Source organism: Populus euphratica, unplaced genomic scaffold, assembly GCF_000495115.2.
Source record: "Populus euphratica unplaced genomic scaffold, PopEup_1.0 scaffold199.1, whole genome shotgun sequence".
Taxonomy (NCBI): domain Eukaryota; kingdom Viridiplantae; phylum Streptophyta; class Magnoliopsida; order Malpighiales; family Salicaceae; genus Populus; species Populus euphratica.
The window spans coordinates 332,528-355,907 of record NW_011500082.1 but is presented as its reverse complement, the minus strand read 5'-3'; the positions used below and the strand labels follow the sequence as shown (position 1 = coordinate 355,907).

The 23,380-nt window shown below is 33.1% G+C and overlaps 1 protein-coding gene and 1 long non-coding RNA gene across 5 annotated transcripts; one reads left to right on the top strand and one right to left on the bottom strand.

The window, feature by feature from the left end:
• Window positions 1-3,880: 3,880 nt before the first annotated feature.
• LOC105108852 (uncharacterized) lies at window positions 3,881-7,572 on the top strand. Its single transcript, XR_839132.1, has 3 exons — window positions 3,881-4,047; window positions 4,250-4,940; window positions 7,314-7,572. It is a non-coding gene; the product is annotated as an uncharacterized LOC105108852 (long non-coding RNA).
• Window positions 7,573-10,273: 2,701 nt separating this feature from the next.
• On the bottom strand, window positions 10,274-14,739 carry LOC105108851 (putative disease resistance protein RGA3). 4 transcript variants are annotated; one of them, XM_011003323.1, is made up of 2 exons: window positions 14,086-14,178; window positions 10,274-13,885 (listed from the first exon to the last, which is right to left on the bottom strand). In XM_011003323.1, the coding sequence occupies exons 1-2, from the start codon at window positions 14,172-14,174 to the stop codon at window positions 10,453-10,455; spliced, it is 3,522 nt and encodes a 1,173-aa protein (XP_011001625.1). In that variant the 5' UTR covers window positions 14,175-14,178; the 3' UTR covers window positions 10,274-10,452. The 4 variants fall into 4 exon arrangements, with proteins under 4 accessions (XP_011001625.1, XP_011001621.1, XP_011001622.1 ...); XM_011003320.1 differs by having other exon boundaries at window positions 10,587-10,906; window positions 11,244-14,738; XM_011003321.1 differs by having other exon boundaries at window positions 10,821-10,948; window positions 11,244-14,739.
• Between the last annotated feature and the right edge of the window lie 8,641 nt (window positions 14,740-23,380).

Genomic DNA, 23,380 nt, shown 5'->3' with positions numbered 1-23,380 from the left:
TTCTACAATCAACATTAATATTAGTAACAACTAATATTGTTGATCATGCTTTGGCACGTCTGGAGCAGAGTTATGTAAGGTTGTTTATCCAACTACTTGATAGAGATTAGATGAATTCATTACTAGTGTTTTTAGCTTGTCTGCTTTAATACTATGCTATATTTGCAAGAAAATATATTTAGTTAAAAGATGTGGACTAGCCCAAACAACTTATATTACAAAAGAGTAGCTACGAGAAAATCTTGATAATAATTAGTATGCAGTCATTTGCACTTGTATCCATCTTTATAGGATGATAAACAATACATGTACATCATCCCTCATCAAATCCACACTGTCCAGTAGCTATTCCATGTACTTATGCTAGTAATAAGGAAAATATGGTAGAATTTCATTTATGTCACATCTCATAGTTTGTAAATTTGAATGCTCAATATCTTATTTTTTTATATTTTAGTTTGCCACTATAATGGACATGTAGTTTTTTTTTTGTAATATTTGTCATAATATCCATGTGATGAAGTATAAAAATCAAATATATTTATGAAATAAGGTTTTCTGGTGGCTGGAATATGGATTGGTTAAGGGTCTTTTTAAATAGCTTCATTCTCTAATATTAAGAAAAATTCTTTTGATGAATGTCTTTGGGTACTTGTATAAAATCCTTTTTTAGGATGTTTGAAGATCATCTGATGATAAAATCAAAAAATTTATAAAGAAAAAAATTATAAATATATTTAAAGAGCTTTAAGTTATAAAATTTCAGTTGCTCTTGTAATGGAATTATATTTTTTAAATGTAAAAAACTTGAACCCTTTACCTGATAGCTCAAGAGGTATTTATAGCTCTTAATCTTTATCCTTTTCTTGTATAGAAGGGGTAAAAAGTAATTTTATCATAATAACATTTTATGAGGGATAAATATTATTTACATAATTATTAATGAGAGATAGATATCTCTTATACAAATATTAATATGGAGGGATATCTCTTGCATAAGCATTAATATGAAATAAATATCTTTTATAAAAGCATTAATGCTTATTAATGGGATTATATTTTTTACACAAACAAAAAAAAGAAAAAAGAAAACAGAACCCAAAAGTCTTTGGGTTTGAAAAGAAGACCAAGATTTACCCTTGGTATCAGGCTCGAGTGGTGCATCTAAGCCCATAAGAAATCATTAGGTGTGCCTACTATCTAGGCATTTGAGCCCCTCAAAGGTGGTTTGAAAATGAGTAATAAAAATAAAAATAAAAATAATAAGCCCATGACTTTTATAGGTTTATTGTTAATGGAAAAAGGATAAAATCTTGATCTATCATTAGCCCTCTAAATCTGTGTGATATTTTTATTGGGGAGACTTGATAAAAATATTATTCTACTTTCAACATTTCTTCATATAAGAAAAGTAGGGGCATCTCGAGGTGTTTTACTAGAGCTTGTATATGTTAGACAACATTTATAGCTGAATTATTGATTACCTTGGTTGAATAAATACCTAGCATAATGCTTCATGAAGGTATTAATTGCTTTTTTGTGGGTTTGTCACGGTGATGACATGTGTCACAGATTCGACAGAGGGTAAAAACTCCATTCATTTTATTTTTACTCACTTGAAATCTCTTTCCAATATTTCTCTTAAAAACTTGGTGTAAAGAGTGGAAGTGGAAGTTTTTAAACTTGGTGTGAGGAGTTGTGGTGTCGTGAAATGAGACTTGATAGATGTTGATGCGAGTTATTTTCTGAAATGTCATTTTCCCTAGAGTTTTGAGAGTGATATGATTGTTTGTGGGCATTAGAAGCATCTTTTTATGGTGGTTTTTTATTCCCAATTGTTATTGAAGGTGCTAATGTTATTGGGATAACTGAGACTTGTTGGAGTGATACGACTTGATTCTGCCTCTAAGTAGCTGGTATCGCTTAAGTCTAGAGTCGTACTTGAATAGTTACATGTCCAAGCTATTGAAAGTCTGACTGGGTAAAAGTATTCACATAAGTAGATTGATTAGTTACATGTCCAAGCCTGCACATGTCTTGATTATTTGCCATGAGTGATCTGATACGTTAATAACAAGTTATATAAAGAAAAATTAACAGTTTCTTGATCAGTTTCCCACAAACAACACCAATTAATGAAATATAAAAATCAAATATATTTATGGAGCAAGGTTTCTTGATAATTGAAACATGGATCGGTTAAATGTCTCTTTAAATATCTCCCTTGACTAATGTTAAGGAATACTCTCTTGATGAATGTCTTTAGGTAGTTGTGAAATTTTTTTTTTTTGGGTGTTGGAGGACTATCAGTAAAATCAATAAACTTATAAAAAAAAGAGTATAAATATGCTTAAAGATGTTGTAAAATTTTTTTTTTTTTGGGTGTTGGAGGACTATCAGTAAAATCAATAAACTTATAAAAAAAAGAGTATAAATATGCTTAAAGAGCTTTAAGTTATGAAATTTAGGTTGTTCTTGTGTTGAAATTATGTTATTTTAACCTTTTACCTAGTAGTTTAAGAGATATTTATAGCCCTTAATTCTTGTTTTTTTTACGGGTAGAGGAGTTGGAGAGTAATTTCATCATGATAATATTAATGAGGAATAAATATTCTTTACATAAGCATTAATGGGGGAGGGATATCTCTTACACAAACATTAATAAATATTACCGAGGGATAAATATCCATTACACAAAGCATCAATGCTCATTAATAAAAAAAATATCTCTTACACAAGCGAAAAAAAAAGGAAAGAAGAAAAAAAGACCCTGGACATTTTTTTGGGTTTAAAAAAAAGATCAAAATCTACCTCTTGAAGCTGGGCTTGGGTGATATGTCCGAGTTCATTTGAAGGTGTTGGGCTTGCCTAGCATTTGAGCACCCAAGCCTTTTTAAAGGTGTTTTGAAAATAAACATATAAATTTTATAATTGTTGTGTCAAAAAAAAAATGATAAAATCTTGATTCATCACTATGGTTATTAGTATAATAATTTATTTTTAATAATCTCTACGCAATGCATTTTAATGTTACTTGTTGCCATGCATCATAAATTATCATAATATAATATATAAATTCTATTTTTAAATTTTAAAAATATTTTTTAATAAAAAGAAATGATTTCTGAATTAAAGGTAAAATAATCAAGATTATTAATTTAATTCAATTCTATAAGTTTTTTAAATAGTATAATTGAATTTGTTCTGTAGTTTAATATCAAATTTAAATAATATATGAAATTAATATATATAATAGGAATCCAAACAAAGAATAACCATACAAGTACTAGTGTTTTTCTTTTTAAAGTACTATACACACATAATACAATATTAAAACTTAAGCAACAACAACTTTAACAATGGCCAATAATAAAAGGATCCAATAATTATAAGTAATTTTATAATATTTACATAGTAACTAATAATATTTTATTAGTTATTTCACAAGTAAACTTTAAAGAAATAAAAAAATATAATTAGTATAGATAAATCATAAATATATTTTAATATTCTATTAGTTATTTCATAAATAAACTTTAAAGAAACAAAAAAAAATATAATTAGTATAGATAAATTATAGATATATTTTCTCTTTTCTCTGTAGTTATCTTTTTTTTAATAAATAAAAAATTAATTAATAAAATATCATTAATTACTGTACAAGCACCTCTTTTCTCTGTAGTTATCCTTTTTTTTTAATTAATAAAAAATTAATTAATAAAATATCATTAATTACTTTACAAGCACAATAAAATTTTACAACAATGATCAATAATTTAACTAGTGAAGGACCTAATAATCCAGTAAAAGAAAAAAAATAACGAAACGACAGTGGTTAAAGACAAGCGGAATGGGCGGGGAATCCCTGGCTTACCATTTCGAGGCAGAGCATCCAAGACCATCGACAGCTTTCTCCGAAACCAAACAGAGCTGGGAAACGGAAAATGGCGACCTACAAGATAAGGAGAATCCACGTTGATTTCCCGTTCGAGGCCGACGATTGCCATCTCGTTTACACGGAAAAAAATCATACAGTCTCTTCAAAACGTAAGTACTCAAATACAGAAACGCTGCCGTTTCATTGCTACCTTGAACATTTCAGCCATCACCATTTTTAGCTTCTGGTAACACTGCCATTAAAAAAAATCAAAATTTATTTCCTCTGTGTCCAACTATTGAAAAAAATGCGTTTGATTTGCGCATTTTAATTAATTTATCAAATGTATGCTGTTTGTTAAAAAAACTTCAGAGATGCAATGCACTTCTGGAGAGTCCAGCGGCAACAGGGAAAACTACATGCCTTCTTTGTCCCTCCTTGGCTTGGAGGAAGAGTTTAGGTGGATTTTCAACGGGTAAGATCAAAGGAATGGTCGGATTGCGGGTAGTAAATCGGATTTTGTGCGATCATCAGCACCCGAAGATGGTACTCTTCCTATTATAGTGTATGCTTCAAGCATGCATAGCCAGCTTCGGCAAGAGATTCAAGAGGAGCAGCTACAGGTTGAAGTTCATTTTTTCGATTTCTTTTGCAGTCAAAATAATTAATAGTGGATGGAATTGAATTTGGTTTCTTGACGTGTTGCTTTTGTTTATCACTGTCAACTGTACTAGTCTAATTTGATGAAAGCCAATGTCTTTACAGTGAGTATTTGCATATTCTTTCCGAATAATAGTAAGGGCATTTGGCTTCTTTTTCAACAAATGTCGGGGTAGTAGTCTTTATATTATGACAAGCTCAATGAATTGGTCTGGTTATCGGGTTTCAACTAGCTAAACTTTAAAGAATATGAAGGCCTAAAACGGTGATATTCGGCTCTCGAGAACAGTTATGCGTTCATGAGGAAGTCAGCTTACTGCGTGGAAAAGTACAGAATAATACTTGCCATCTTATTTGCAGAAAACGGGAAAGTATCAATCATCCCATTATTCGCGTGTTGAAGGTAAACTATACATTGCGCATTTCTATGATTATGCTTGAATCCATCTTCGATTATTTACTGTGGCAATCTATCTGCAAAATGCTTGAAAAGGCATTGCTTTCCATTTTGATCAACGTTGCACAATCAAGACTTTAGGCTCTCAATAACTTATGCTGTTCTATCCCAAACTTAATCTGAGATAAAAGTTTTTGGTGGTGCACGGTGAATAAGTGTCATACATTCTACACCGTGACACAACAGTTCATTCATACTGACATTAATCTGGTTTTGACTGACAAAGCTAAATGTAAATTACTATCCTCTTCACGTGATTTGCAATAGAGAGACTTGTCTGTTATCATATGCTCTCTTTTATCCTTGATTTAGCTTTGCTTTTCCTCTCCTTCTCAGCTGGCATTTCCTTGAATTTTCTCACCGAAAAAGTTAAAGTCAATCTGCTAATTCCTGGGACTTGGGCATCAATCCAACATTAAGATCTTTAACATTTCTACCCTTGCTGCCATACTCTTATCCCTATACTTCTTGCATTCATTTAGAGGCTATTCTCATCCTTTAAATGATGCAACTTTTTGGCGAATTCATAGATGATAATGAATGACTAGTTTTTTTATTCCAAAAAAAAAATGATGGATGCAATTTTGGTGATGATGACTTTGTTTGCATTTAGCTTAGTAAATATTTTATTGAAAACTTGAGATGGCATCTTCACTTTTAGACTGCATTTGCAGATCACATACCTTAAGGTGGTTGAACAACTGAGCTCAGAATTTATTTTCCCATTAGTTATAATCTCAACAAAATCTGACTTCTGTTGTGTATGTGCTTACATTCTAGATTAAGTGAAGCCCAATCCCCACCTTGTAGATGAGCCTGTCGACATGGAGGATTTGATTGATATTGGAAGAACATTTGGACCATAGGTTTTAGTATTCTCTTTATATATATATATATATTAAAAAGCCATTGCCATTGCCATTGATGTTTTTGTGATTATTCTGTGTGTTAATACTTTGTAGATGCTTTTACATATCAACGGAGCTCCAAAAGGTTGTTGATCTTTTATTTGCACCTTATAACTATCTTATTGATCGTGGAAATAAAAAATCTCTTACCATTGAATGGGACAGCAATAGACTAATATTTGTTGAAGGTCATAACCTGGTAAGAGGACAATCTTTTTTTTTTTTTTATTCTGATAGTCATTTGACAATATACTGATATTTGATGAAGGTCATAACCTGGTAAGAAGACAAGTTTATTTTTACTGCCAGTCACTTGTTTGATGTTATATGAGTTTAAACTCTTATATTGCAAATACGTTGCCAGAAAACTTATGTGCAGATGCAGCCTTTTTTTTTTTTTTTAGATTAACGTGGGTGTTCGGGCCAGCTTGCGCACACCATGACTAATTCTACGGGCCCTTAAGTTAATGACCATGTAAATCTTTAGTGGCCATCATATGAGCAACCAAGGACTCGAACCTGAGACCACAGAGGGAGCAAACCCCTTGGTCCCAAGTTCTTACCACTTGACCACCACTTAGATAGTTAGACACAGCCTCTTTTGATTTGCCCGCTGGGCTTCACAATGCAGTCTCTTTTGATTTGCCCGCTGGGCTTCACACAGCTTGCATTTTTTAAGCAAAATCTTGTATTGACCTATCTGTGACAAGAAGGGAAGAATCAAATGACAAATCGTAGAATGCAGATAATTTTGCTATTCTCAGAGGTATTCTGATTTTTGATTGCTTAGTTCTCTCAGTATGCATTTGCTGTTCTTTGATGTACTTATTTGCTTTTTCCTCAACTCAACTTGCCCCATGCCTATAATATCCTCGCTATATGCTGTATAGAATTGCATGTCCAGATATACTTGCAGCTATTCTTCTTACAATTTTGTTGCTGTGCTTATAATTGATATGGCCATACTTCTTCGAAGATAAATTTCAACTGTTTCAGCACTTCTTTTGAAGCTTGAGAAGCTGATCGCTGAAGTGCCCTTTGAATCCAAGGAATTGGGATTCACTAAACCAGGGTCTTAAATTTATGAACTTTTAGCTGATCTTAATATTGCAAACGACACTGCCACTAAGAGACCATTGATATAATTTAGGAAGCTGCTTTCCCCTTAAAGAAGTAAGCAGAACAAGGCAAAAAGCACTGGTTGCAGGCTGGAAAGCATTAGTGCTATCCTTAAAATAATTTTTAGAGAAAAGAACAATCTCTCATGCGAATTTCTATCTAGTAAGCTTGAATTTTATAATTTTGGTCATAAAATCATGTAGGACTTGGGTAGGAGCTTTATTTACAATCTTGTTTTCCCTTTTGATTTCTGTTTTTTTTTTTTATCTAAACTTTTTTATGTTCCTCTTAGGGTTCATGTGTAGGAAGGTGACACAAATGCTGCAGATGTCTTAAAAGTTATTCAGGGCAAAATTATGCTGATGTTTGGGCCAATATGTCATTGTGCTTTATTCATAGTCTTATTCGCGAAATCTCTTTCAATTTACTTACCTATTTAGCAGCTTAAACTTGCAATGCCCAAGTTAAGTAACACATTAGTACTTGCATGATGTTTAATGTTTTGTATAAAAATCAACTCTTGGGAATTGCCGTAAGAAATTTGTCTTCTTGAAGAGTATTGCAGCCTTGCCTTTTATACTGAGCGATTCTGCTTGGTGTCTAAGGTTTTATTGTCGTTGCCAGATATTGGAGGGGCCTAGTAGTTTGTTTGTTTGTTTTTTTTTTTTTTTTTAACAATGGTGTTGGAAAGCTCATTATGGGTCTCTAGTTCCACCTGCAGGGTTATTAGTTCATGTAGTTTTCAGGTTATTTCATGCGCACTTCAATAAAAAAAGGGGAAGTGCAAAAAACATTATGATCCTAATTGATGAATCACTGACATGCGTAAAAAGGCATGTTGTCAGGCCCCAGAGAAAGAACTGAGAGGTAGGGCCAAAACTTGATTCCTCCCCATCCTTTTTCTTGCATCAGATAATAATTACATGAACATTATTCTTGTAGTTATAATTATTTTGACCAGAAAGTGAGAGTTTGGATTTCTTAATTCCATATGCTGATAATAATGAGTTTTCTACTTTCACCAAGCTTCATCAATCAGGTTATGGTACGAGGGGCTGCATGAAAATTGGAGAGAAGCCCCCCCCACCCAAAAGAAAAAGAGAAAGAAAAAGAAAAAAAGATTTGGTTTCTTTGTTTGCTTGCTTAAATCATGACTTCAATTTTGTTTGTCCAAGATTATGCAATATATATTGTACTAGTTCATAAACAAAATAACTTGGATTTTTTTTTTTTATCTTATTCAAGATCTTAACATGATCTGGATTTCTTTGTTAAATTTTAGTTAGATTTATTTGTTAAATTTTAGTTAAATTTAGTCTCTTAAATTTTCAATCTTCTTAATTAACCTTAAATTAGACTCCAAAACTTAATTTTTCACCAATTAAAATAAAATTAATTTGATCAATTTAAAGTATAATTAAGTCCTTGCACTTAATTAAATACTTTTATTGGATACAAATTAATTCTTAAACATAATTAAAATTTAATTTAGCCCTTGATTAAATCAAATTGGCTTATTAAAAATTTAATTATGTCCTTGGTCTTAATACTTATGCAAATTTGTCAAATAATCATCTAATTTGATCTTATATTTGTATTTTTTTTATTTTTAGCATTAATGAAAGATGTAAATCCATTGGAAAAATAAAAAATACGCATTTTGGATGAAATGGAGATTGTTACTATTAGCTTCAATAACGAATCGTAGGATTTTCCTAACCCTCCCTTCCCTAAAGGAAGACCCTCCCTTCCCTGAAGGAAGAACATGAAATTTTTTTCCTTTCCGCAGGACTAGGAGATTGGATCTAGTGGTAAAAAGAATACTTAGTTGATAAATAACTAACTTCTTATAAGTATTTGTGGGTTCATTGTAAAATTTATTATGGATTAAATTATAAGAAATTTTTTTAATAAAAAATGAATATTTGTGAACAATGTGGATATCATTTAGAATACAATTAGACTTTAAAATTTTCTTCAAAATTATTGCTTAATTTTTCAATTTACTTTCTTCGTATTATCAATTTTTATTTTTATTTTTAAAAAATAAATTTTAAAAAATATCTCAGGGATTATTACATGCTATATAGAATTATGCGTGGATTATAGTGATCTTAACAAACTCACCATTAAATATAATTTGACTGCGATTTACTGACCTATACCTAGAAACATCAAGCATTTGAGAGAGTTCTTAGGTCTCATATGGTACAATAGAAGGTTCGTGAAGGGCTATGATTTATTATGTAAACCCTTGGCTAATCTATCGAAGAAGGATGCTTTTGAATGGTTTGAAGTAGCTACAAAAGTTTTTAATGACCTTAAGAGGATCATGATTAAACCTCTTGTGCTGGTTTTACTAAATTCAGGTAAGTTATTTATAATGGAAACTGATGCATGAGGACCGAGAACAGGGGCAGTATTGATGCAAGAAGAACATCGAATAGCCTACACTGGTAAATCCTTAGGACCAAAACAACAAGCACTAGCAACTTATAAAAGAGAAAAGATAGTCATATTGCATGCAATTAAATGGAAGCATTATCTAATATCTTATGGATCAAAAGCTAACCACTCCATTTCAACACTTGTGGTTAGCTAAATTGTTAGGGTTTGAATATGAAATTAAGCGTAGAAAAGAAAAGAAGAATATTGGAGTTGATACTCTCTCTGGATTTTTAGTAGTGAAGTTCATGTTTTGGTAGCGTTTACTATCTCTACTGGAATTATGGATTATATACAACATTCTTGGAAAAGGGATACTACATTTCAATTTCATGGCATGGAGATAGATTGTTTAGAATGTCTTGCTAGAAATTAAATAACAACTCTGAAATTGAACATAAAAAGAGCTAACATCGTATGCAAGCCAAGGTTTTCTTATTGAAGTTTTTCTGTCACTCATTAAATTTGCTTTGCCTATTGATTATGTTTCTGTTTCTTGGAGAGAAATAAATTTGTCTTTCATTTCCAAAAAAGAAACATGAAAAATAAATTAGAGCCTATAACGTGTGTATATGTATGTGCTCAAGCGTTGGCCAAATCAATCGAGTTTCACCAAGTCAGTATTTTTTCGGTTCAACTTGAAATCCAACAGAAATTAAGTCCTGCGTCTCGGATCAACCAATTAGATTGGTATGAGTTTAATAATTATGGGCAACATTCCAGTTCTCCAGCTCTTGTAGTTGAGAACCAGAGTTGAATTGGATTGAGAATTGATCATATTACGAGCTTAAAATGGATACTGTTCAAGAAGTCGTTAAAGAGTTGAAAATATGAAATGGACATTAAAATTAAACAGCTAGCAGCAACAAAGTTGCATGACAACCCTGTAAATTTTGCAAAGCAACTCTGTTTCTTATTGGAAATACTACAGTCCAGAACTGAATTGTAGAAATGAAAGAAGAGACGCTACAGTCTAGGCTTTTAGCTCAATTATTTATGTTGGGGATGTGAGAAATCTTGAGCCAATCTTCCCCTTTCTCCTTTTCACACCTCTTTTCCAGAACAGGACAGCCGCAGATGTCAAGATAAGTAAGGGAGGAGGGCAGCTTCTCTTCTGGCATGGAATGGAGATTGCGGCAAAACCTGATCTTCAGTCTTGCAAGAGAGGTGAGGTGTTGAAGCCCCTTGTAGTTCAGAGATTTCAGTTTTTCAAGACTCCAAATTTCAAGTGATGTAAGAGTTGAGGGCAGCAGTGTCTCCTCTGGAAAGGATTCCACATCATCACAATAACCAATTCTGAAGCGGGAAAGAGAGGGGAACTTGCATAAATCCCATTGCATGCGGCGTGCAATGAGCCTGTGGCAACCCCATATTGCAAGTGACTGTAATTTGGAGGCAGCAAAACCCTCTTCTGGCAAGGACTCGAGCTTGGGGCAGGAACTGATAGTCAATTTTGCAAGAGAGGTAAGGTGTCGAAACCCCCTATAATCAAGATATTTCAGATTTTCAAGACAAGATAATTCAAGAGATGTAAGAGTTGAGGGCAGCAGCATTTCCTCAGGAAAGGATTCCACATCTTCATTATAACCAATTCTAAATTTTGAAAGAGAAAGGAGTGATTGCAAACCCCAATGCTTCCGGCTGTTGATGAGTTTGTTGCAATTTTGGACGTTAAGTGATTGTAATTTGGAAGGCAAACCCCCTTCAGGAAATGACTCAAGTTCTGGGCAATCTTCTATAGACAATGACTTAAGGGAAGGGAGGAGGGAGTGCATACCTTGAGGCAACGACTTCAACTTTGAGCAGTGGCCCACACAAAGCTCACTCAAATTTGGGAAAGACAGGCTTTGTATATGAAGAGAAGAAACTGACAAGGAACTGGTATTCAAATCCACAAGAGACTCCAAATGTGGAGAATCCCAGATGTGAAGAATCTCCAAATTTGGGAACGACTTGGGCTGAAAGAGCATGAGTGAATCACAACAATGGACTTCAATTTTGTCCAAAGTAGTAGAAACTCCTATGTGCTCAATTCCTTGTAATGGTGAGTTTTGAGAGTAAAATTTCTGAACCATGAGACTCAGCATCCCTGATTGATATTTTGTTAGCTGCACAGAACGAGACGTGTCAAACAATTCCATTTGACGAATGGTTGGAGCCCTCGGAAGTGAAGCCATGAGCAGCGGACATCTGTCAATGCAAAGTTCCTTTAGAGCAGGAAGGTGACCAGGCAAGGCACCTCTTAGCTCGGGACAACGTCTTATCTGAAGTAATTGAAGGAGAGGGAAAGCGACACCATCTGAATTCCATTCACGCCATTCTTTCATATCTTCAAAACCCAAAATTCTAATCTTGGACTCGCCGTTTCCGAACAACTCAGGACAAACTACATCAATCAAATCAAATGCCTCAATCCTTAGCTCCTTTAAAGACACTAATTGCCCAAGTGGAGGCAAGGAGGTGCAGTATTTACATCCTTTGAGCTTTAAGAATACGATCTTTGGGAAGGAAGAACTTCCCACCCAATCCGGGAAGCGTGTACCCCCGAAACCAATAATAGAAAGACGTTTCACATCTTTGTGAGGCTTCAATTTCTCAAGTACCCGTCTTTCATGTTGTGAGTCTTCGGTATCACCAGCCCATCTCAACTCCAATTCCTTAAGACGCTGCTTATCCAACAACTTGGCGGTTTCACCATCTTGAGAAGGCAAAACATTTTGGAGATTCCAAATACGAAGTTCTCCTTGAAGATTTTGAAGTTTCCCCAAGTCTTCAATGCCAGAACCGCTCTGTTTTCCCACAAAGAAATCAGTTAACCTCTCAAGCTTTGTGAGTTTTCCCATGTTGGCTGGCAGCTCAGTGAGGTTTTTGCACTCACTCAAGACCAGAGTATGCAGATTTGACAAATTGACTATGGATTCAGGCAAACTTTGGATTGCTGTCCAATGAAGTATCAGAAAAAGTAAATTCTTCAAATTGCCGATTGAGTTAGGCAATTCAACAAGGCACATGCAGCTGTCCAACAACAATGTTTGTAAATTATAAAAACTACACACAAATTCAGGTAGCTTTTTCAATGGTGTTGCAGTGAGGTCCAAGTATCGCAAATGTTTTAAGCGGCCAATTGAATCATGCAACTGAACTACATTTTGATATGGAGCCAAAGATAAAACTCGTAAGCGCATGAAGGTCGGTAGTAGATCATACTGTACCTTGCTGTCGACTCTTGAAGACCGCCGATGTGAAAACGGTAAGAATGTGCGCAAAACTTGGGCTTTATCAATGCCCTCAAATTTATCCAAGGCATCATAGTCAGTTGTCGCGTATGACAAATGGCGGACTCTTCCACTAATCTTGCTTGAATAGTTACCCACCAATGTGAAGGAGAATTCTCCAGATACAACTTTTGCCAAGTCATTTATGAGATCATGCATAACAAAAACTGATTCATTGCATCTTGATCGTTGAAAAAGTGATCTTGAAAGAAGATCATCGAAGTACTCTTCCCCGAGTTTTACAATCTCTTTACATCCTTTGGGTTGGACTAAGCCCTCTGCCAACCATAAACGAACTAAATCCTCCTTTAGAAACCTGTAATCCTTAGGATATATTGAACAAAAAGCAAAGCATCGTTTTAGATGGGGTGGAAGATAGTAATAGCTCAATTGAAGGGCTGGAATAATCTCATCGTTTGGCGATTCCCATATGTGGCTCTCCAAGATCTCCTCCCACTTCTCAGCATTTCTTTCAAAACATAGGAGACGTCCAAGCGTTTTTGCAGCTAAAGGTAGACCTTTGCACTTGCTTGCTATTTGTCTACTGATTCCTTGTAAATCAGGGTGTTCTCTGGGATCTTCACCATTAAATGCATGCTCTTTAAACAAAATCCAGCAAAAGTCTTCAGTTAATCCCATCAAACGATGAATTGAAATAGGGCTAGGGCTTGATTCTTTGTTTTGGTTGCGCGGTATGGCCCGGTGCATGGCTGGCACTATGTTCTCATTGCGTGTTGTAACAATGAGCTTACTTCCTGCTGCCACAGACTTGAAAGGTTTCAATAAGAAGTCCCATCGACTTTGGTCACTGCTCCAAACATCATCCAAAACAAGCAAAACCTTTTTCCCCTTCAATTTCCCCTCCAGCTCCTGATGAAGGCCATTCAAAGTCTTGGCATCACAATTTTGTGAACCAACCTCCATAAGGATATCTTTTGTTAGCTTGTGCACATCAAAATCTACGGAAACACAAACCCAGGCCTTGAGATCAAACGCCTTTTGTACTCTACTGTCATTCAAGACAAACTGAGACAGAGTAGTTTTACCAACCCCTCCCATACCGACTATGGGAATAGCACCTACAGTTTTTCCATTTGCATCAGGTGACAGCAGCAATTTCACTATGGTTTCTTGATCATCTTCCCTGCCATAAAAAAATGAATCTTCTGTCAGAGAAGTAGTCGGTAATTTCTGGGTTGATTCTTTCTGGCCACTGACCTCTTTCAGACCAAGGACACCATTTCTCTTTAATAGGCGTTCAAGTGTCCGAGAAATCTCTTCTAACTTTGCCACCATTTTCTCCTTCACCTTATTGAATGGACTAAAAGAAGACAAGAAGCTTGCCCCCTGATCAGTGCTGGTTCGAAAGCCAGCTTCCACCTCCAATCGCATAGCTTCATAAGCAATCTCATCGAAGAAGTCATCGGCTTCATAGACAGCATCTTTGAGATCATCAAGCCAATCTTTCACCTCTGAATCAGCTATCTGCTTCTCCTCAGCATCATTAAGCAATTTGTTAACAGATCTCATTGTTCCCTTCAAGTCCTTCAGCAGTCCATCATCAAGCTTTTGGCCTTTGAAGAAGCCCCAAACCTGAGGAGAAGCCATCCTATCAAACAAAACCTGAAGGAAAGCAGAGAGAAATGATCCTCCTACACATGCTTCAGCCATAGTTTGGGTTGTGTTTGTTTTGTCAAAGAGAAAACTGGCGTAAAAACAGAAAAAGAAATCCAAAGTTGAGAAGAATAGCTGTGGCAGAGACCGTGCTTGGCTTTTACCGTGCCCAAAAGCTCGTGGGTGCCAAGGAGAAAACAAGTGAAGTAAAGAGACAAAGCTGTTAATGGTTTTCTTTGATTAATGGTTGAAGTCTCTGTCGAGTGTCAACTACATAGCTGTTACAGCAGTGGGTGTTTAATATTCAACGGCAATTGTAGGCCTACAGGCACAGAAATTTCTTTGTTGGTTCCTACTCTCCTAATAATTAGAATTTGAAGTAGAAGATGCAGAAAGGAAGAGGTCGGATTGAATTGTTTTTTTTTAAGTGTACCTGGACCTTTTGTTTTCTGGTATCATAGTTTTTATTAGTTAAAAAAATTCACAACTAAAAACTTGATTTGTAATAGATTTTAAACTAGTTATATTATTTGTGCTATGTGATGGATTAATTTTTTTATATAAAAAATTAAAAAAAATAAGATTTAAAAGTATTATGTTTACTTGTGCGATGTGATCTATTGATTTTTTTATATAAAAAATTAAAAAAAATTAAGATTTAAAAGTATTATATTTTTCTACAAAGTTATACTAAAAAATTTTAGGTTTCACTACAATACTTAATCTAAATAATCCTACAAAGTTATACTCAAAAATTTTGGGTTTCACTACAATACTTAATCTAAATAATATTTATAATATTAATAATAACATTAAACTTGCATGATCCAAATTTAAGTAGGTCTGATTGTAATACTAGACCCAATATTCTTGGATGTGAGTCTGGCTATAAGGTCGTGTCATAAAAATGTGACAATTAAAAAGAAAAAAGCAAAGAGAAAAAACCAACAGGAAGAAAAAAACTAATGAAAAAAATATGAATCAACTAGTTAACCAGTCAAACCTAGGATCCGTGTTATAAAAGTCTGATAATTTGGTTAACCAGTCAAACCTAGGATCTGTGTTATAAAAGTCTGATAATTAAAGAAAAAAATTTAATATTTAGAAAGTAAATTTAAAAAAAGAAAAAAAAAAAACTAAAAGCATCAGTTTTTTCACTATGGACTGCACTGTGGAGTCCATAGTGAAAGGATTAAAAATGAAAAGAAAAAGAAAAAACAAACAAAGACTTATGCCACTGGTTAATTTTGTTTCCTGACATAAAAAATATAAAAAAAGGCTAAGATCTAAGAGTGTTAGGTCTTTTTACAAAAATATACCTAAAAGCCTTGGGTTTAACTGCAACGCTTGACCTAAGAGTAATATTTATAATATTAAACTCACATAATTCAAGTTTAAGTGAGTTTAACTGCAACATCAGGCCCAAGAGCCTTGGATATGAGTCTGGCTGCAAGATTGTGTGATAAAAGTGTGATAATTAAATAGATTAATTAAAAAAAAACCAACATGAAGAAAAAAATTAATAAAAAAAAGAAAAAAAATCTGAATCAACTAGGTTAATCTTTCAAACTAGGTTAACCTGTCAAACTGGAAATTTGCGTCATGAAAGTTTGATAACTAAATGGAAAAAAAAATTGACAGGATAACCCATAATTAACTAGGTTAACCCGTCAAATCCAGGATATATGTTATGAAAATCTGATAACAAAATAGAAAAAAATTTAATATTAACAAACTAAACTAAATGAAAAAAATTAATTAAAAAGAAAAAAAGCAAAAAAAAAAAATCTGGGTTAACTCGTCAAATTAGGTTAATCCGTTAAAACCGAGATTTGTGTATTAAAAGTCTGATAACTAAATAAAAAAAATTTAACATTAACAAACTAAATTAAATAAAAAATTTAAAAGAAAAAAACAAAAAAAATTGAAGGGTCAACTCATGAAACAAGGCTAACCCGTGAAACCTATAATATGTGCCATAAAAGTTTGATAACTAAATAGAAAAAAATTTAACATTAACAAACTAAACTAAATGAAAAAAATTAATAGAAAAACATAAAAAATCCGGGTTAACTCGTCAAATTAGGTTAATTTGTTAAACTCGGGATCTGAATGATGAAATTCTGATAATTAAATAAAAAATTAACATTAACAAACTAAATTAAATAAAAAATTATTAAAACAAAAAAAAAGTAAGAAAAAACCTGAAAGGAATAAAAAAACAAAAAAGAACAGCTAAAAAAAAAAACTAAAAAAATGAAATAAAAGGTAGCTCAGGAATAAAAAATAAAAAAAACAAAGCATCCGTGTTTTATTGTGGATTGCACTGTGCAGTTCACAGTAAAACACTGATTCCTTTTAGTATATGTTACAATTGACTTGAGAAAATTATGTAATAAAATCCACTTTAGTTGAATTGATAAAATTTAATTTAAATTTAAATATGGTTACTATAAGAATTTTACCTCAATGGATTTACCGATAGACAAAACATGTAAAAAGTTTTTTACTCGTTTTATTCTGTTAGTATATTAAATGGTAAATATAACATATCACTGATAAAATACATTCTTTAATTTCATCGATGCGTTAACAATAACAATGATATTTGCAGCAATTTTTTTCCAACTCTTTGAACTATTTCAATGGTCTAGTTCCATCGGTAACCCCATAAATAATAGTGACATTTATAATAATTCTTTTTCAAATCTCTGAAATATACTGATGGAGTTGTGTTGTCGGTAACCTCATTAGTAATATTTAAAAAATATATATATTTTTTAAAAAATATATTAAACAAAAGTAGAAAAATAATTAAAATAAAATAAATTAGTATAAAAACAAATATATATGACAAATTTAAAAAATTGTATGTTCAAGTACAATAAATCTAAAATAAAGGCGGCACTAGAGGAGGATGAGGGGGTTAGTTGTTCCCTGACACGACTAAAAGATTGATGTCTTCTCCCAAGTGCAAGAGTGTCAAAGTAATAAATAACTCGGCAAGACCGGGGTCAAACCACAAGGAGGTTAATTGTACAAATTATAAACAACAATTATAAACAACAACAATAGTAACAATAACAACAACAATAATAATAGTAGCAATAATAATACTAGCAATAATAACAACAACAATAACAACAACAACAACAATAGTAATAGTAATAATATTAATACTAGTAGTAGTAGTAGTAGTAGTAGTAGTAATAGTAATAATAATAATAATAATAATAATAATAATAATAATAACAATAACAATAATAGAGAAAAAGAAAAAGAAGAAAAGTTGATGAGAACCTTGAGATGGAAAATTAATGTAAAGATTAAATAATGATAATAAACAATGTCAAGGTTAGAGGAGGGAGGCTACAAAACCAAACTTATCTACATTTTTATTATTATCATTTTTTCTTTTCTTTTCTTCTTTTTTTTTTCTTTTTTTTTTTAATTATATGCTATCCCTTTCCCTTAGTTGTTACCCTTAACAAAAGAACATAAATAATGTAATAATCCAATATGCAACCCACAATCATATGTTAAAAGTGTGTGTGTGTAAATTAATGTTTAAGAATACATGTTAAATAAGTATATGAGCAGAATTAAGTGATAACAATGCGAGAGTTTGTAAATCTGAATATTTCAAGAAGTATTATGATAGACCTTGTTACGAATGATTACTAAGATGCGTCTCAAGAGTCATAAAAAGTTCTCCTTACTCTGCCATCATAGTAACAATAATTTTGCACATGCTTTATGAAATAGAAAACACAGTTAGTTTTTTTTTTAGCTACTACCCTCTCCCCCCAACGAAAACGAGATATTGTCCTCAATGTTTAAAGGTAGAAAGATAGAGTATAGAAGATATCACCTGAAATAACGAACATTGACAAACCTGAAACACACTAAAACAAATATAAGAAACAACAAAACACAATAATAAAACCAAAAGACACAAAGATTCACAAATGAAGGCTCAAATCCAATCTAAGCTTTTTACGGCTTTCCTTAGTTGACCAATTTATGCGACTCATAGAAGGATCAATTACAGGAATGAAAGATTGTAGTTGGTCAATCAATTGTTCAGCAGTAGCAGCAGAGATTATGATTTGTCGTACAGAATATATTAGAAATTCTTGTTCCACAGCATGATCAAGAAAAGACAACAACTTATCATAATAACCATTAACATTTAAGAAACCTATGAGTTTATGGTGAATGTGCTGTTGGGCCCAAGAGGAAATATGAAAGATCTTTTTCAATATGCCTAGACCACCTGGTAAAGCAATGAAGGCATCAACATGATTAAACATTACATTCATTCGAGCTGACATTGTGGAGACCTGTTGTTCCTCTCTAATTGTTTTGCCAATGATGTCCCCTTGTGCCAAAGCTTCGGGGACGACCCCTAAAACTTGACTACCTCTTAAAAATACAACTATTGGCACACCTCCCATTAACCCAAGACTGCCTCCCCCATACACTAAATGAATCTTTCTCTCAGCTAGCACTTGACTAAAATGATTTGCTGATTCTAAAAACTCCTTTTCTTTCCCAGGACTAGATGCACCGAAAACACAAATATTTCTTATATGATGACCTGAGGAACTTGCCATTTCTACACACTTGTGTATTTGTTGAATGTATGGGTTGAGTAGAAATGAAAGGAAGGAAGATAGGGTTTTATAGATGAGAAATTAGGAAGACAATCATACCACCTTTATGTAGGCCAGCTAGAGTCTCACACAATCTCTCTCTCTCTTTATTTATTTATTTACTTTTGAAAAAGCATGTGTATGTACAGGTAGTTGTGATTGTGGCTCACATCTTCCCTTGGTTTTACGTCCAAGAACGGCTTAAACGCCCTATATGGGTCGGGGATAGGCTTCCCATCCAGTTTTCTTAAAAACTAGCAAACAAGGTCTTTTTTAGTCAGATTCCCAAGACTAAGTCGATCATGTTCTTTATGAAATAGTGGCCATAAATTATGAATTCCACGATGCACATCTCCACTAGGATGCGTCTCAAGAGTCAATAGAAGATTATCTAAAGACTCCTTACTCAGGCCATCCTTAATGAATTGTATTTTATCTTCACGGTTTATAGATATCATTCCTAAAGAACGACATTGTGTATTACAAGTCCATCTAGCACATCGATGACAGACTTTCAGTCGTTTTGCACGACGTTTCTTTATAATAATGCTTTTACCTATTCCAGGCATGTGTGAAATGAAGGAGTTAGAGGACTCACCTGATAATCGGACCTTTGCTTCAATCAACCAGCGAATATCTTCAGGAATTCCATGATTCATTAACAATCTCAATCTTGCACATCTAGCACGGTAAATTTTTGTAATTGCATTCTGAGGCAGAGTGGGAAAATACTTTTTCAATTTTTCAAGATTAGTGTCCATTTTCAAATGAGAATTGGAAGAGAGATTTAAATAATTGCATAAATATATACATAGATATTAGTTATTATGGGAAATTGAATGAACCGACTTAAGTCACGGAGTACCGTTGTTCGCCATTTGACTGGGGTGAGAGAAACTAGCAAAAATCACTCAGAAAGAAACATAAAAAATCAATCTTTATATATAGGATCACCCAATTCAATAGAATCATGTTCAACTGAAAAATTGTCAAAGTAAACTTTCAGACGATGTCCATTTACCTTGAAAACATTACCGTTCTTTGGATTCTCGATGTTATAGGCCCCATATGGATACACATGTTTCACAATAAAAGGACCACTCCATCTTGATCTTAATTTTCTAGGAAATAAATGCAGTCGAGAATTATAAAGCAAGACTTTTTGACCAACATTGAATGTTTTTCTCAGTATTTTCTTGTCATGAAACTCTTTAATTCTTGCTTTATGAATTCTTGAATTTTCATATGTATCATTTCTTATTTCCTCAAGCTCATTTATTTGTAATTTTCGCAGTTGACTAGAATTATCCAGATTTGAATTGAAAGCTTTAATAACCCAATAAGCTTTATGTTCAAGTTTCACAGGCAACTGACAAGGTTTTTCATAGACTAGTCTATAAGGTGACATACCTAATGATGTTTTATAAGCAGTTCGATAAGCCCCAAGTGCATCATTAAGTCTTAAAGACCAGTCTTTCCTATTAGGTTTCAATGTTTTCTTCAAAATATGTTTTATCTCCCTATTAGTAAGCTCTACTTGTCCACTTGTTTGAGGGTGATAAGGGATAACAACTTTGTGTGTGATTCTATATTTTTTCATTAAAGACTCAAATGGCTTGTTGCAGAAATGTGTTCTACCATCACTTATTATGGCTCGAGGGACTCAAAATCGACTTAAAATATTTTTTTTCAAAAACTTTATCACTGTTTTATGATCATTGTTTCGACTTGGAATTGCCTCTATCCATTTTGAAACATAATCTACTATGACTAATATGTATAAGAAACCAAATGATGGAGGGAATGGACCCATGAAATCTATACCCCAGGAGTCAAAGATCTCAATGACAATAATAGGATTTAAAGGCATTATGTGACGTTTTGAAATAGATCCCAACTTTTGATAATTTTCACAAGACTTGTAGAATGCATGTGAGTTTTTGAACATGGTGGGCCAATAAAATTCACTTTGTAAGATTTTTGCAGTTGTCTTTCTTGACGAGAAATGGCCCCCACATGCCTCAGAATGACAAAATTTAATGACACTACTTACCTCATTGTCAGGAATGCATCTTCAAAATATTTGATCTGGATAATATTTGAATAAATAAGGGTCATCCCAATAAAAGTTCTTCACTTCGTTCAAGAACTTTCTTTTATCTTGGGTACTCCAATGAGCTAGCAATTGTCCTGAAACAAGAAAAATGATAATATTAGAAAACCAAGGCATTGTAGAGACAGAAAGTAAAGATTTATCGGGAAAGTAGTCATCGATTGGTGTGATGTCAGTTTTTGAATCTGTTGTCAATCTTGACAAGTGATTTGCGACAACATTTTCGCTGCCTTTCTTATCTTTGATTGTGATATCAAATTCTTGAAGTAACAAAATCCACCACACCAATCTAGCCTTAGAATCTTTCTTAGAAATAAAATATTTCAATGCTGCATGATCACTAAAAACAACAACAGGTGAGCCAACAAGATAATACCTGAATTTTTCACATGCAAATACTACTGCAAGTAATTCTTTTTTAGTGGTGGTATAATTCATTTGAGCACTATTTAAAGTTTTACTTGCATAGTAAATTACATAAGGTTTCTTATCTTTTCTTTGTCCCAAAACAGCACCTACGATATAATCACCAGCATCACACATTATTTCAAAAGGTAATGACCAATCAGGAGGTTGAATGACAGGAGCACAAGTAAGCAAGTTTTTAAGTTTAACAAAGGCTTCTTCACAATGTTCAGTCCATTAAAAAATAGTATCCTTTGTTAGAAGGTTACTTAAAGGCTTAGATATTACACTAAAATCTTTGATGAACTTTCTATAAAAACCAGCATGTCCTAGGAATGATCTAACATTTTTAATAGATTTTGGTGTTGGCAAGTTTACAATTAATTCGATTTTAGATTTGTCAACCTCAATTCCTTTTGATGAAACAATGTGACCAAGTACAATGCCGTTTCTTACCATAAAATGACATTTTTTCCAATTCAGCACAAGATTTTTCTCTTCACACCTGGTCAAAACCTTTTCTAAGTTAGTCAAACAATCATCAAATGAATCGCCAAAAACAGAAAAATCGTCCATGAAAATCTCAAGAAAATGTTCAACCATATCACTAAATATATTAAGCATGCATCTTTGAAATATGGCTAGTGCATTACATAATCTAAAAGACATCCTTTGATATGAAAAAGTACCAAATGGACATGTGAAAGTAGTCTTCTCTTGATCTTCCAATGCAATTTCAATTTGGTTGTAACCCGAATAGCCATTTAGGAAACAATAAAATTCATGACCTACAACTCTTTCTAGGATTTGATCCATGAAAGGTAAAGGAAAATAATCTTTTCTAGTCATTGAATTAAGTTTCCTATAGTCAATGCACATGCGCCAACCAGTAACAGTTCTGGTGGGAATTAACTTATTGTTCTCATTTGTTATCATAGTGACTCCAGACTTCTTGGGTACAACTTAGGTAGGACTTACCCATTTATTGTCAGAAATAGGATAAATGATTTCATTATCTAGAAGCTTAACGACTTCATTTTTCACTACTTCTTTCATATTAGGATTTAGCCTTCGTTGCATTTCTCTAGAGGGTTTAGCATTTTCCTCTAAATAAATTCTGTGTGTACAAATCAAAGGACTAATTCCTTTTATATCAGCTATGGTCCATCCTAATGCATTTTTGTGCATTTTTAGAGTTTGTAATAACTTACCTTCTTGATGTGCATGAAGTTTGGAATAGATTATTACCGGAAAATTTTCAGTTTCTCCCAAAAATGAGGATTTGAGATTGGATGGCAAAGACTTCAAATCAGGTTTTGGTGGTTGAACACTTGAAGGTCAATTCCTCAATTTGTGGCCTCCAATTACTTATCTTTGATTGTTCCTGAAAATAAATCATTTGCAAATCATCAGATTCATCAATCTCAATTTCACTGGAAGTGGTTGGAAATTGATCATGAATTAATTTTTTAGTAAAGTCCACTTCCTGTAAATCATTATCATCTCTAGGTTGCTTGCAAATGTTGAAAATATTCATCTCCAATGTCATGTTTCCAAATGATAGCTTCATTAGTCCATTCCTACAATTAATTAATGCGTTAGAAGTTGCAAGAAATGGACATCCTAAAATAACAGGAAATTAATTACATACTTCAACAGGTTTTGTGTCCAAGACAATAAAATCCACAAGATAAATGAATTTATCGACTTGTACTTACACATCTTCAATTATTCCTCTAGGCACTTTTATAGATCTATCGGCAAGTAAAAAAGTTATAGAAGTTGGTTTTAACTCACCTAGATTGAGACTCTGAAAAACTGAATATGGAAGTAAATTCACACTAGCACCGAG